The following is a 13,197-nucleotide window of genomic DNA, read 5'->3' as shown; positions in this document are numbered from 1 at the left end:
TCATTCCTTATTTAGGAGTAGTTATGTCTCTCTGCTGCGTTGCAGAGTTACATAAATCCATAACTGTGTGATTTCTCCCTAAGGCCAGTCTCCAGACTGCCTCTGCTCCTCCTCTTTAATGTTCACAAGCTTTTAACTCAGACCTTTATGTCATGGAGGGTTTTAAAGATGGCTGAGGTTGTGATAGCTCAGCCTCTTCAAAAGGCCACAAATCTTAACCTTTCCTCTAACAAGCTCTTCCTGAGAGCTGCAGCACCTCAGTCTGAGCTGAGATCCATACAAACTTCTACATTTGATGAAAAAGGATAAAAAAGCAGAATTATTTCTAAAACAGATAAAATAGCCAAACTTTATTCATTATAATCACATATTTATCTCTCTCTGTGCTCATATCTTCTTTCAGCTCATATTCTTTCCTCAAATTAAAACCAGGAAGTTGTGAAGGGAGTAAAACTAAAAATATGTTCCCATTGTGACCTGTGAGATGAATTTTTTATATTTTAGGAATGTAGGTCAGGCATATTTTTGTCACGTTAGCATAGTCTCCTCACATCTGCACTGTTAGAAACACAAAGGCTGAACCTGCTGGCTCACAGCGCATCCAGACATTAAATATGGATTTAAATGAAGCACACAGCTGAGAGGAAACAGGGGAGATTAGCTGAAAGCTGTGCATTATTCCTCACTGCTCCACTGTAGAAATGGCAGCAAACCCAGGCTCCAAACAGCCAATCAGAGCCAAGCTTTCACTCTAAAAGGTTTGGAAACATTCCTGATCTTGACAGTTTGGTTCAATTCAGGAAATGCTGAAGGATGAGGTGAGGACGCTCACCTACAGAAACTCCATGTACCACAACAAGCACATCTTCAAGGACAAAGTGGTTCTGGATGTGGGGAGTGGGACGGGGATCCTGTCCATGTTCGCCGCCAAGGCCGGAGCGAAGCACGTCTACGGGGTAAGAGGCGAGTTTCCAGTTCTGTTCAGATTAACAGCCAACTTCATTTTTAATTAAAAAAATATTTCTACATGGAAAATAATGTAGTGGTTATAGTAGCAACAGAAAATCAGAACCCAGCAGTCATGATGTACATGCTGCTGATAAACTGCAGGGGGCGTGGCCAAAACAACAACGTGAATCCAATCAGTTTGGTCATTCCTTCAGCAATCCAGCAGGAGGCGCTATAGAGTAAAATCCACGACTGTCTGTCCCTCATGCCAGCAGAGGAAACTCATAGATTATTTAAACAGAAAGGATTTCCAGCCTTTATTTGTTTTATTTTGTGACTATGGCTCAGAGAATAAAAAAAAAAAGAAATTAATGTTTCAGAAAATTTTTGTATTTCATAAAATCAATAAAAATGATATTTTAAACAATTGTTAGGTTTCTGAACATGGTCTGGGCTCCTTTTGCATGAATTCCTGCATCAATGCGGCATGGCACGGAGGAGATCTGCCTGCAGTTCTGCTCAGGTTCTGGAAGTCCAGGTTGTCTCATCGTCGTTTTGACTTTCATCAGAAAAGAAAAGTTCTGGTTCTGTTCAGCCCAGGTGTGTGGGATCCATAAGCATCCAGGACCTTGATGTTTGACAGTCCAGATTCTTGTGAAGTGAACTTGACTGGATAATCCTCTCCAGGCTGCGGTTGTCGCTGCTGCACCTTTTAAATTTTACTCACACATTTCTTCCTTCCACTCAACTTTCTTTTAACATCCTATCAGTTTCACAATATTCGGATTTTCCAAGACACTAAGTATTGGATTTGAATCATTAAGATTTCCCGGTATTGAAATGCTTGGAGTTACATTTGTTCATCATTACAGACATTGTTTATATATCAGCTTTAAATGGAAACCAGAAACAAACAGATGAGGAAGGAAACAGAAAACAACTTTCTGATGAATCAAAGTTGGAATCTTTGACCTTTAATCATTTTTCACCTGTTTATACAGTAAAAGTTTGAGTTTTTGCAAGAAAATATATTTTCTATTTTATTTCTTTCTATAAAATGAAAAAGTAATTTAGTTCATATTTTGATTTGAGGAAGAAGATGAAGATTTTCCAGATCATTTGCATGAAAGAACATGAAAATTATGAAAGTAATTTTGTCCTTTTCTCCTTTTTAAATCCAGTTGTTTTGAGTTGAACCTGCTGGTCAGACTTTGTTGCACATTTGAAACATTCCTCTGATCTGCAGCTGATAAGTGTGCAGACTGCAGCAGGTTGTGATCCGCTCCGCTGTTCTGTTCTGTTCTGGAGCAGAAGTCATTTGGACCCAAGGCATGTCTGAGAATAAAAGCAGCATGCTCTCCCCTGGCTGGAGATGATCATGTGGAGCTTATTTTTGACGCCACCTCTATCCACAAGCTTCAGGGAAGATGTGATTAATTCGGGTTTTTCTGAGCTGCTGGATGACATTCTGCTGTTTGTGTGACTTTACCTCCAGCCTGCTGTTTGTTTGCCTTCTCATCCAGCTGTCTCTTTGGGTTTCTCATCTCTCCGTCTCTCTGTCCTTGTCTTTCGCCCCCAGTTGATGCTTTTCACATCTGCGCTGCCCCTCCTCCATGTTTCTGGGTTTTATCTACACCTAGAAAGTTTAGACTTCAGAGATGATTTCAGCTTTAACTGAGAGGATGTAGACTTTACCGCTAAGCTGTGTTGACATGTTTTATCTGCATCGGTTCTGTGAGTTACTCAGTTCAGCTCTGAGAGCAGAGGGACAGAAATGACAGTTCTAACATTTTAAAAAGGATTCTGCCAGTCGAGTCTTTATAAAATCTCAGGAATAAAATACTTTTTTATGTGTTGCAATTCCAAAAAACCTAATTAATTATTGTTCTTCCTTGATAACCCTCAAACCTTTTCTCATCAATCAGTTATTGACACCGACAGAACCGCTGCATAAACAGACTTCAAAATAAGAGCATGAATTTAAACATCTAATTGAAGACTTTTCAACAGTCAATAACCAAAACATCAACACAAACATCAAATTTCATTCACCTGAAAGTTCATAAAACAGCCAAGAAAATTAGTGCTTTAGAATTTATCTGGAATTAGGGGAAGCTGAATAAGCTAAATTTTTTCAAAGTTAGCAAAAATGCTAAAGTGCTAAACAAAATTTAGCTCCGCTATTAGCACACTAGCAGAAGTGTGCCCACTGCCGTAATGAAGATATGCTCTATGAAATGAAATCTGTGAATTTTCCACAAATAATTCAAAGTCATGTTCAAAATAGATGAATCCATAAATACTGATGTGGATCCACTGCGATTCCTGGATTTGTCATGTTTTGTCTTTTCTCTTTAAGTCTGAGAAAAACAAGGATTTGGAACAAAAGGAAACTCTAAAGTATTAAGTTGAGCAAACACAACGATCACCTTGATGAACTTTATTCAGACGAGTCAAAGGTCAGCAGCGCAGACAGAAGGGAACAGAATTAGAAACGTGCTGAGAGGAGCCTCCAGGACCGACCGCAGTGACACTGACGCTTCATGGCACTCAGTGGATGTGTGAAAAGAAACAACGCCTCAGTTTTCCCAACGAAGTGTGATCCTAATGGATTCATGGCGGATGGCGCCGCTGCACTGAATCAGAGATCAACGAGGAATTACTCAGAAAGTTTCTGGCATTCTCGGGTTTATCACAGAAACACACACACACACACACACAGCTAGAAGCACACACACACCACTGGAGCACGCCACATGCATTCCTGATTATTAATGCAGCTGTAGTTTATTTAGAACCAGAAGTTTCTGAACTGTCCTTGGCTAATTGCCACCTGAGGGTCCAGCAGCGCTGCTTCAGGAACGCCGTCCTGATGACCGCTCGCTCGCTCAGGGGAAAACTGACGACCTCTGGTAACAACAGAGGTCCGAGTTTCAGCTTCTTTTAATGCAGTCAGGTGGAGAATAAAATCAGAACCAGCCCAGGATGGAATGTCTAATATCTCCATTCCTCAGAGTTGGTTGCATGTGAAGCGTCAGACCTCATTCCTCCAGGAGCGTACGCTGTGCAGCCGAGCGCCTTTCATTTGGCATCTGTTTGTCTCAAATGAGTCCCAACGTGACTTCTTCATTTTATGAACCAGAACTTTTATGGTTCACTTCCGAATCTTTTGGGTGAACATGAACAGAAATATTAGGTCTTCTTGTATTTCTCTAATAAAAATCCCTGACGTAAATAGAGCAGATGATGAAACAACTAATCTGAAAAATATGTTGGTTTTTTTTTTTAAAGTTTCATCTTAAGAACTGCTTAATAGCATTTTACCAGCACTTTTAGGTTACACACTCTCGTTTTTACACTCAACCATTAACAAATAATTTGGGTTATTTAGCCTGATTCCTCCTGCCCTTCCAAGAACGGTAACATTTTAACTTTTTGACTGTATAACTTTATAAATGGCACCACACATTATGATGGCACCTCTTTATATCGCATTCAGGTTAAGGATTTGCAGGATGAAAATAAATACAAATATTAATAAAATATGATTAAACTATAATAATAAGTCAAGCAAAGTGTTCACAAATAAAAAAGAAATCAAAACCGCTGAACAATTAGGATACAGACAATATTCAGTGTAATAAGCTTGAAAAGAATAAAATCATTGAAGTCAGAATGAATAAAATAAATTGTGAGAAGAGAAAATGGTCAATATTAAGTAGTGTCTAGTTGCAGTCGCTCTGATCTTAATTTTCCTTAATTTCCCTTGGCAGCACTACAGTCACTGTGACAATAACTTCTCCTCTGTTAAGCGTTTCTCCCTCTGTAGTGTTTTACCTCTCCGCTATTTTCAGCTTGACTGCAGGGCATTTTCTGCAAAGCTAAATCAGCCGCAGAGCACAATGTCAGAAATAATCCCTTACCTGCTGCTGTCAGGCTCTGCATGTTTTAAAAGGTAAAGTTAACTTTAGCAAGACAGCAAAAAAAAAAAAGAAAGAAAATAAATCCTCTGAATGGGTTTTTAAATATTTGTAGATGGTTGGAAGCTTTTTCCCCCCAGCTCAGTAGACTGCAGTAGTTTCCTATTTTACATAACAAAGACCAGTTTCAGGAGGAAATAATCTCCTGATAGAAGACAAACTTCTCACTAACTGAGTTCAGTTTCATTAATTTTATGCAAACCAACAATCGTTCCATCAAAAACCCACACACACAGTAAACATGTCATGATGGGTTTTTGAATGGGACCAAAATGCAGACAGGAACTCACCAGGATCACGGTGATGAGAATTTTAATAAAAAGCAAAAAGCAAACTTTCACAAAAAATAAAGACACTTTTAAAGCATTCGAGTTTAAAAGTTCAGCTGGTTTAACCCAAAATGTTCCCATAAAAGCTCCAAGCAGAATTATGCCATTTTATAATAAGATAGCTATGTTACCGTCAGTTGTTATAAAAATGCTCTGTTGGCTTTAAACATTTAATTTTCTGTTTCTACCAGATTGAATGTTCCAGTATATCAGAGTACTCAGAGCGGATCATCAAGTCCAACCACCTGGACAGCGGTAAGCGTTTCCTGACATGCTCTAAACTGTTTCTGTGTCGTAGAAAATTCCTCATTTCTGAAATTTAAACCCATAATAACCAAAAAATTACATCTGAAAATGTCGAGAGTTTGTGATGTCATAATATTTCCAAAATGGAGGGGTGTCAGTTGAGCTTTGGCAGAAGTTTACACCTAACTGTGTTTGTTGAGTTTTGCTAATGCTGTTGTTAATTTTGCCTAATTGCTCAGGAAACACAGAACATCAATAGATTTTAAACTGTTTACTGTAGAGCTACAGCAATGCATTCTGGGTACAGAATAAATGTCATTTGCTGGGTCACGGGTGGAAAACATGAGGAAAGGAAACAGAGCTGCTGTGTAAACACTCCAAAATGTGAGCGTGGATATAAAAGTTTACTTTAATATTCATAACCATTGATAAACAAAACTTCATTACAGATGTCACACTTTATTCAACTCAAAGTTATCAAAACAGCCAAGTAAATTAGTGCTTTAGAATTTATCCCCAAAAAAAATTTAGGTAAAGCTACCAATGCTAACCAACATTAGCCAAAATGCTAAAGCGCGCAACAAAAATGTAGCTCTGCTATTAGGGGATTAGCAGAAGTTTGCCCAGCACTGGCCACTAAAAAACTTCCTTAAGTAAAGTCAAGTTTATACACATGCACCTGTAAATCTAACAGTATTTTTTTTTAAAAAAAAAAGACAAAGACAAGAGGTTTCTTCACAGATTAATGGATCAATTCATAAGTCACTGTCATAAAAATAAGTTAAACAAAAAGAGGGATGGAAATCATAGAAATGTGATGCAGAAGAATAGAAAGTATGTGCTGAAGTAAAAGTGACTTCATGAATAAGATCAAAGCACAGACCTCCATGTTACTCCGTCGTGTTATTTTGCTCAGATAAGCTTTGAAATATCATAAATTCATGCAGTTTAATCCCTGAAGTCCTGCAAAAAAACCAAACAAAAAACAAAACTAATTTTCTGCAAAGCCACTAGTAACACACCAGCCGAATAATCGCTCCTGTCAGCAAATGTCTTATCTGTCCACCTATGAATAGCAAATTCACTGCAGTCATTTAGCGAAGCAGCTTTAGCCGTTTGGAGGAGCAGGAAGCAATCAGAGCTCCCGTCATTCTGCCAGTCGCTTGTATCAACACAGAAACAGTAACTCCTCACCAAATCAGAGCAAACACACCTCAAGTCAATTATTTTCCAGAACAGCAAAGATCCAATCCTCCTCCGTCGCCCCCAACTGGGTCAGATTCCATCAGAGCTCTTCTCCCGCCTCTGCATTAATTCTCATTCTGCACCCAGACACCTGCTACCAAACACCACAGGCTCCCTGTACTCCCTCTGTGTGTCTCAGTTATCACCATATTCAAAGGAAAGGTGGAGGAGGTGGAGCTTCCTGTGGAGAAGGTCGACATCATCATATCTGAGTGGATGGGCTACAGTCTGTTCTACGAGTCCATGCTCAACACCGTCATCTTCGCAAGGGACAAGTGGCTGGTATGGCCTCCAGATCGCCTACGTTAAAAATGCATCTTGGTTTGATACGTCCTGCTGTGAGCAACCAGATTCCAAGTAATCTCAAGCTTACTTTAAATAATAATAATATTTTGGAAGAATGGAGTTATTGTCATGTAAAGGTGAAAAGCAGTTTGTTTGGATTCAGCTCGATTGCAGCAGAGAATGTTTTTATAAGTTCTCTATTCAATCATAGTATGAAAGGTGAGGTAAAAATGTACATTAATAATTTAAAAGTTATTTTTCTTCCAGTGTATATTTTCCTCTGTTGTGTCACAAAGAAGGCTGGTGGACTGATGTTTCCGGACCGAGCCTCCCTCTACGTGTTGGCCATCGAAGACAGGCAGTACAAAGACTTCAAAATCCATTGTAAGAGCATCACTCAGGCTTGTCTGCAGTCTAATGTTTTCCCTCCTCATGTTTCCTGAGAACCGTTTGGCTGTTTTGGCTCTGAGTGACTAAAAACAATCAGATGATGGATAGACACCTATAGAAGCAGTTTGGGTTTGACTCTCCTGCAGAAGTTTCCCTCGGGCTCAAGCCTGGGGGGCGATAACTGACATCATGGATCAGCAAACCTCTCCATCCCGACCCGAACCACCCAGGAGGATTGTGGGTGAGTTTACTAGAACCCAACCAGCATAAACAGCCGACTGGTCTCACGTCTGCTCATGAAGTTCAGACTCGTCGCTGCAACCCGCCGTGATTCTGAGATGTATATCGCCACACTCTGACGTACTCCAACTCTTTTCCCCGGGCGACGCGCCCAGAAGACCTTTACACTGACTAAGAAGTGGTGCTTGAAGGATTTTTGTATTCCAGGAGCCTCCAGTGATCAATGCTGCTCCAAACTCTCTCTGATAAGTAGACAGCAAGAAATGCAAATATAGTAAATCATGAAATCCCTCTGGGCTGCTCTGACCTGTTCATCATCGCCAGCTCTCCTCTGCACTCGGGTTTTCTCTTCTTTTGGGTCATGAAGGAGTTGTTTGCTCACACGTCACCGTAAGAGCTTGTATGAATAATTAATGGGACGACTTGGCTCAGGCAACAAGGATTTGCGACACAAGATTGAAGTCTGACTTTAATCAGACCCATGATGACAGAGTGTTGCTCAACATAACGGGACTTTTAGTGCGACACTCTGGAAAGCAGTCCAAACTGTTTGGAGGTGTATCCGGAGAGTAGTAGATCACACGACTCTCCTCCCGTCTCCCGTTGTTTCCCAGATGCAGCCGGGCTCTGCGCTGCAGTTTTCCTGGAGCAACGAAACGACTTCATGTGTTTGTAATAAAAGTTGAAGACAACAAGGTTGTGGAAATAACTCCATGATGCCGTCATCTTCACCAGGGTGGGAGAACGTGTACGGCTTTGACATGACCTGCATCCGAAACGTGGCCATGAAGGAGCCGCTGGTGGACGTGGTGGACCCCAAGCAGGTGGTGACCAACTCCTGCCTGGTCAAGGTTAGTCTGGGGATAAAAGAGGCTTAACGAAGGCTGATTCCTGTTAGGTAGTAACGCAGTGGTGAGCACACTACCACTGATGCGTTAGCGCAGCTAGGTTTTCCATTTGCGCTTTAGCCAACATTGAAAACATTTAGCGCTCTCAGCTTCTGCAAATTATTTTTCAGAAAGAAAAAATGCTGAATTAAAATAATTCTGCAAAGCAGAGTGGATCAGAATTCCTCCACAGTGATTAAAAAAATTCACCAGTTAGAAACGTTTGATGGAAGCTGCTGCAACATTTTACTGGTTTTCACCGATTATCTTTTGATGTCGTATAAAAATGCTGAAATGATTTGAAAAGTGATTCTTGTGTTAGTTTTGTTTGGTACAAAGTTTGTTTTATGATTATAACCCAGCATACCTCCATAAAACCCTGAAGCATTTCTTTAGTTTATTACTAAAGTACATGAATTATTGAAACTCCTGGATCTCTCATTTCACTTTGGCTGCAAAAACAAGCAAAGCTGCATTCTCCAGAAATATAACATTATTAAATATCAGTTTATATCCCAAGAATAGATTATAAGTGCTGTTTGTGATATGAATCAGTTATTTTTATAAACCTTTCTGCATTGCTGTAAAACTCTCAGTTCCACACCAGGCGGTAAACGTAGCTAATAAATAATATTTCCAGCTGATAAACATCCTGCCAGGCGTTGTGTCTGACCTTGGCGTGCGGCGCCTCTGAAATCCTCTCATCATGCTGCTGCTCCCGCATGACAATCGCAGCCCGTCTCGTCACCTGATTGTTCTCATCGTCATGGAGACCTTCTCATTACCGACACTGATTACAGCTTTCTGAATCAAAGCTGTCTGAACTCACCTAGACCTGAATCAGTCTGTTTCAGTCTGGGAGCAGGTCACTGACATGACAATCTCTGGTGTTTCAGGAAGTTGATATCTACACAGTGAAACCTGACGACCTCTCATTCACCTCGGCCTTCTGCTTACAAATCCAGAGGAACGACTACATCCATGCTCTGGTCACCTACTTTAACATCGAGTTCACCAAGTGTCACAAGAAGACTGGATTCTCCACAGGTAGGAGGTCGCTGTGTGCAGGATGGCTGGAAGGAAAAGATGCAACGTTTTCAGCTTCTGAACTGTAGAGCTGCAGAGATGTGGAGCATCCAATCACATCTCACCTTACTGACTGATGAATCTGCTCAATATGAAACTATGAACGAGTCATTCTACTCTCTGAAATCAAGAGTCATTTATGAAAACAGAATTCAAGAAGTGGCCAGATTTGGTCCAGTTAACTTCGGTCAGACTGGAGCAGATTCAGGTTTTTCTTGGACCTGGTTTGGAGCAGAGAAAAGATTCGTTTTCTCCTTATCACAGAGAAACACAAAGATCGATTTTATTGAAGTTTATGCTGTTAAGGATCAACATCCAAACATTTTTAGTTGGAATTAATTAGTCAAAAGTGATGTGTGGCTGACCTCTAGTGGTGGAGGTGGAGAAGACAGTTTGATTAGATTTGATTTTGGGCAGATGATGGTTTGGACCTTTCATAAGGTATCATTAACTAAAAATGACAAAGAATCAATTAATGTTTTCAAATATAGATACAATAACAAATTAAGATTTCAGCAGTTTTTCATTTTTCATGGAATAATTGCTCTGAAGTTCCTCAATAGAATGACACCAAACTACCAGTTAAATTTCTTTAGATCTTGTGCTTTTCAATCACTTTCCACAAATAACATATCAGAAAAAAAAATCTATCTTAAACTTTAAAAGTGTAAATACCTTTGTGATACTTTAAAAATATAAAAGATGTTTATCAAACATTGTTTTTCTTTCTCTAAATGTTCTGTAACATTAATGGCTCTAAATGAGTTTTATTTAGCTGAACTGAGAGCTAAAAATGGCTGCTGGTCTCCAAGTTTGATGGATTTCTTGACAGTTTTTCTGGAAATAATCACAGATCTTCTTTTCCTAAACTAAACCCTCAGAGAGACTTTTCATCTCAACACAAAGAATTACTCGGACGCAGCTCTTCCTTTCCGTCTCACTACCTTTCTATCGATTTTCTGTAAAAGATGTTTGTCAAGCAAGGTTCCCAATGTCAGACCTGAAGACTCACCAGCCAAAAAACTTTAAGATAAAGATCTGAGTTTACACACAGAGAGTCAAACTGGATTCTCTGGAAGCAAAATGCATCAGACTTTTGACACCAGAGGAGAAAAACAACCCAAAGGTCAAAGACTCCATTTCACGGCCGTCAGTGGAAACGCCGTGTCATCAGCTGCATTAGCATAAGAAGCAGAGCTGGGTTGCCCAAAAAACCGGAGCTGAGCCTGTCCAGCTGCCTGACAGCTCCTTTCATCTCTGAGCTGAGAAAGAAGACGGCCATGAAGCCGAAACAAGCAGGAGGACTGAAAGAAACTCAATTTCAGAGTCACTGACCTTCAGAGTCTCCCTGCAGTCTTCAGTGACTGTCGGGTGAACTCACCGGGGGTTCTGGTGCCGATAGCATCGAGGGCTGGCTGTCTCTAGCGAGTCTCCGTCTGAGCAGATGGACGGCAGCAGAGTCCAGGGAAACTGATCAGAGATCTGTAGAACCGAACCCAGATTTAAACTTCTCCACAACGACCTGCAGCCGGGTTCACCGACCTCCATCAAACCAGAAACAGAACATCTGAAAACAATCGGAGATTTAAAAACACACATGGGATTAATTAAACAAAACCAATGCAGCTTTTTCTCTCACTTCATTATCATGTGCTGCTTTCTGTCAGTCTGTCAAACTAAATCCTCAACAATCCACTGAAGTGTTTTGGTTTTCAGGCGACAGATTGTGAAAAAAGCTTCAAGGGTGTAAATACTTCTGCAAGGCATTTCCCAGAATATTTTTCAGGAAGCTTAAACGTCAACTAAAAATAATTGTAAAGGAAGTATAAGGATAAAGTTAAAATGGCACATTTAGAAGGCACCAGTTTTAGGAATCAGCTTTAAGCAGAGGTTTGTTACAGAATGTGAGAAAGTTAGAGACTTTGGTTGGTTTTAGTCGCTTTTTGTCACAGTTTCCATCCAAGTACAAATATTATTCAATCTTCTGTTCATTTGAGTTTTCCTTCCATTGAAGGAACATTTCTGGTAAATGATTTCTGTTCATGTTTGTTAGCATAAACTCACCTTCCGTTGCTCCTTTGTTCAGATTCTGCATTCAGGACAGGTGTGTGGGCGGGGCCAACCCAGCACTTCCTGTTCCTGTATAGGTTCATGATGTCATTAATGGCATCTCTGGGTTCAAATGAAGGATTTTCTATATTTATTGTCTGTAAAGTAACTTTTGGAGCTGCACTCTGTGGAGTTTTGTATTTTGAATAGATAAATTTATAAATTTGATGAATAACCTGACTCCTGCTTCTTTGTTGACGTTTTATTTTCATAAAAACCATTATATTTTCCATCTGGGAGCTTAAAATGGAAAAATGGAAAAATCTTCTAAATAAAGGTGGCAGAAAATGTTTGTTAATGTCTGTTAATAAAATCCATCAAAAAGAATCTCGGTGGATTCAAACTCAGTCACACTGAGTTTATCAGGTTATGTTACACTTCTTTATATCGTTTGTGCCACTGGCTGCAATAAACCTTTACTCATCAATAAAAGATCACCTGATGCAGCTGAAGTAAAAGCTGTTTTTAGATGAACATTGCAGATGTGTGTTTGTGTGTGTTGCAGCTCCAGATGCTGCGTTCACACACTGGAAGCAAACCGTTTTCTACCTGGAGGATTATCTAACCGTGAGGAGAGGAGAAGAAATCGCTGGCAGCATCACAATGAAGCCCAATGAGAAAAACATAGTGAGTGTTGATCATGAGTGAGTGTTGATCAATATGATCATGAGATCATGGATCTCATGATCATATTGTAGAATAATAACGCACGCCTTATTTAACAGATACTGAGGCTGTTTGCACAGCCAGCAGGTTGTTTTCTGGAGCAGCTGCTCCTTCAGCAAACAGAAGAGTTTACTGTTGACCTTCAGTGTCCTCTCCACCTTTAAGGAACAGACAGACACTGTTTGCTTTCTCCTGCTGCCTGACATGAACGCTCCGTTTATCAAACCCCCGGCGCCCCGCTGTTTGGTCAAAACGATAAACCTAATTGTTCTGCCTCCGTCCTGAATTCCTTTGTGCCCTCTGCTGTGTGTTTCATCAGTTGTTGTCTGAAAACCTGCCCTCTTTGTCTCTCCATGCTCACTCACAGCGTGACTTGGACTTCACTTTTGAACTGGATTTCAAAGGGCAGCTTTGTGAGGCAGCAATCTCCCATGACTACAAGATGCGTTAGATTGGACAGCGGCGTCCTGCAGAGCACAACATGGAGGACGGAGTCTCAGATTCCTGAGGACAGACGGACGCACAGTGGGACGGGACAGGCATCATCATGTCCTATGATGATGATGGTAAAAGTGAGACTTTGTTATGTAAGGAGAACAGGAAGTCATTTTTGCAGACTGTTAAAATAATTCTGAATGTAAAACAAACAGGTCAGTAATATTTTCTAGCACTGATGAATGTTATTGATAATAATTGTGTTCATGTGAGATGGAGTGCTGTACCTGTAGAATGTGGTCTGGATTTGTTCATTACAGAACAGTGTGTATAAAAAGTATTCACACCCTG

The 13,197-nt window shown here is 40.3% G+C and overlaps 1 protein-coding gene across 2 annotated transcripts in view; it reads left to right on the top strand.

Moving 5' to 3' along the window:
* Positions 1–13,197, top strand: part of LOC116735489 (protein arginine N-methyltransferase 8-B) — a 19,201-nt gene extending 6,004 nt beyond the window's left edge. For both annotated transcript variants that reach the window (XM_032587431.1, XM_032587422.1), the window contains exons 3-10: positions 801–956; positions 5,449–5,512; positions 6,888–7,030; positions 7,330–7,417; positions 8,399–8,514; positions 9,447–9,597; positions 12,251–12,372; positions 12,779–13,197. In XM_032587431.1, the coding sequence (XP_032443322.1) occupies positions 801–956; positions 5,449–5,512; positions 6,888–7,030; positions 7,330–7,417; positions 8,399–8,514; positions 9,447–9,597; positions 12,251–12,372; positions 12,779–12,862 (924 nt within the window). In that variant the 3' untranslated portion in view covers positions 12,863–13,197. The remainder of the gene's footprint in view (positions 1–800; positions 957–5,448; positions 5,513–6,887; positions 7,031–7,329; positions 7,418–8,398; positions 8,515–9,446; positions 9,598–12,250; positions 12,373–12,778) is intronic.

The sequence above is a fragment of the Xiphophorus hellerii genome, chromosome 2 (genome assembly GCF_003331165.1).
Source record: "Xiphophorus hellerii strain 12219 chromosome 2, Xiphophorus_hellerii-4.1, whole genome shotgun sequence".
Taxonomy (NCBI): domain Eukaryota; kingdom Metazoa; phylum Chordata; class Actinopteri; order Cyprinodontiformes; family Poeciliidae; genus Xiphophorus; species Xiphophorus hellerii.
The sequence above is the reverse complement of the archived record's forward strand: the minus strand, read 5'-3'. Positions and strand labels throughout refer to the sequence as shown.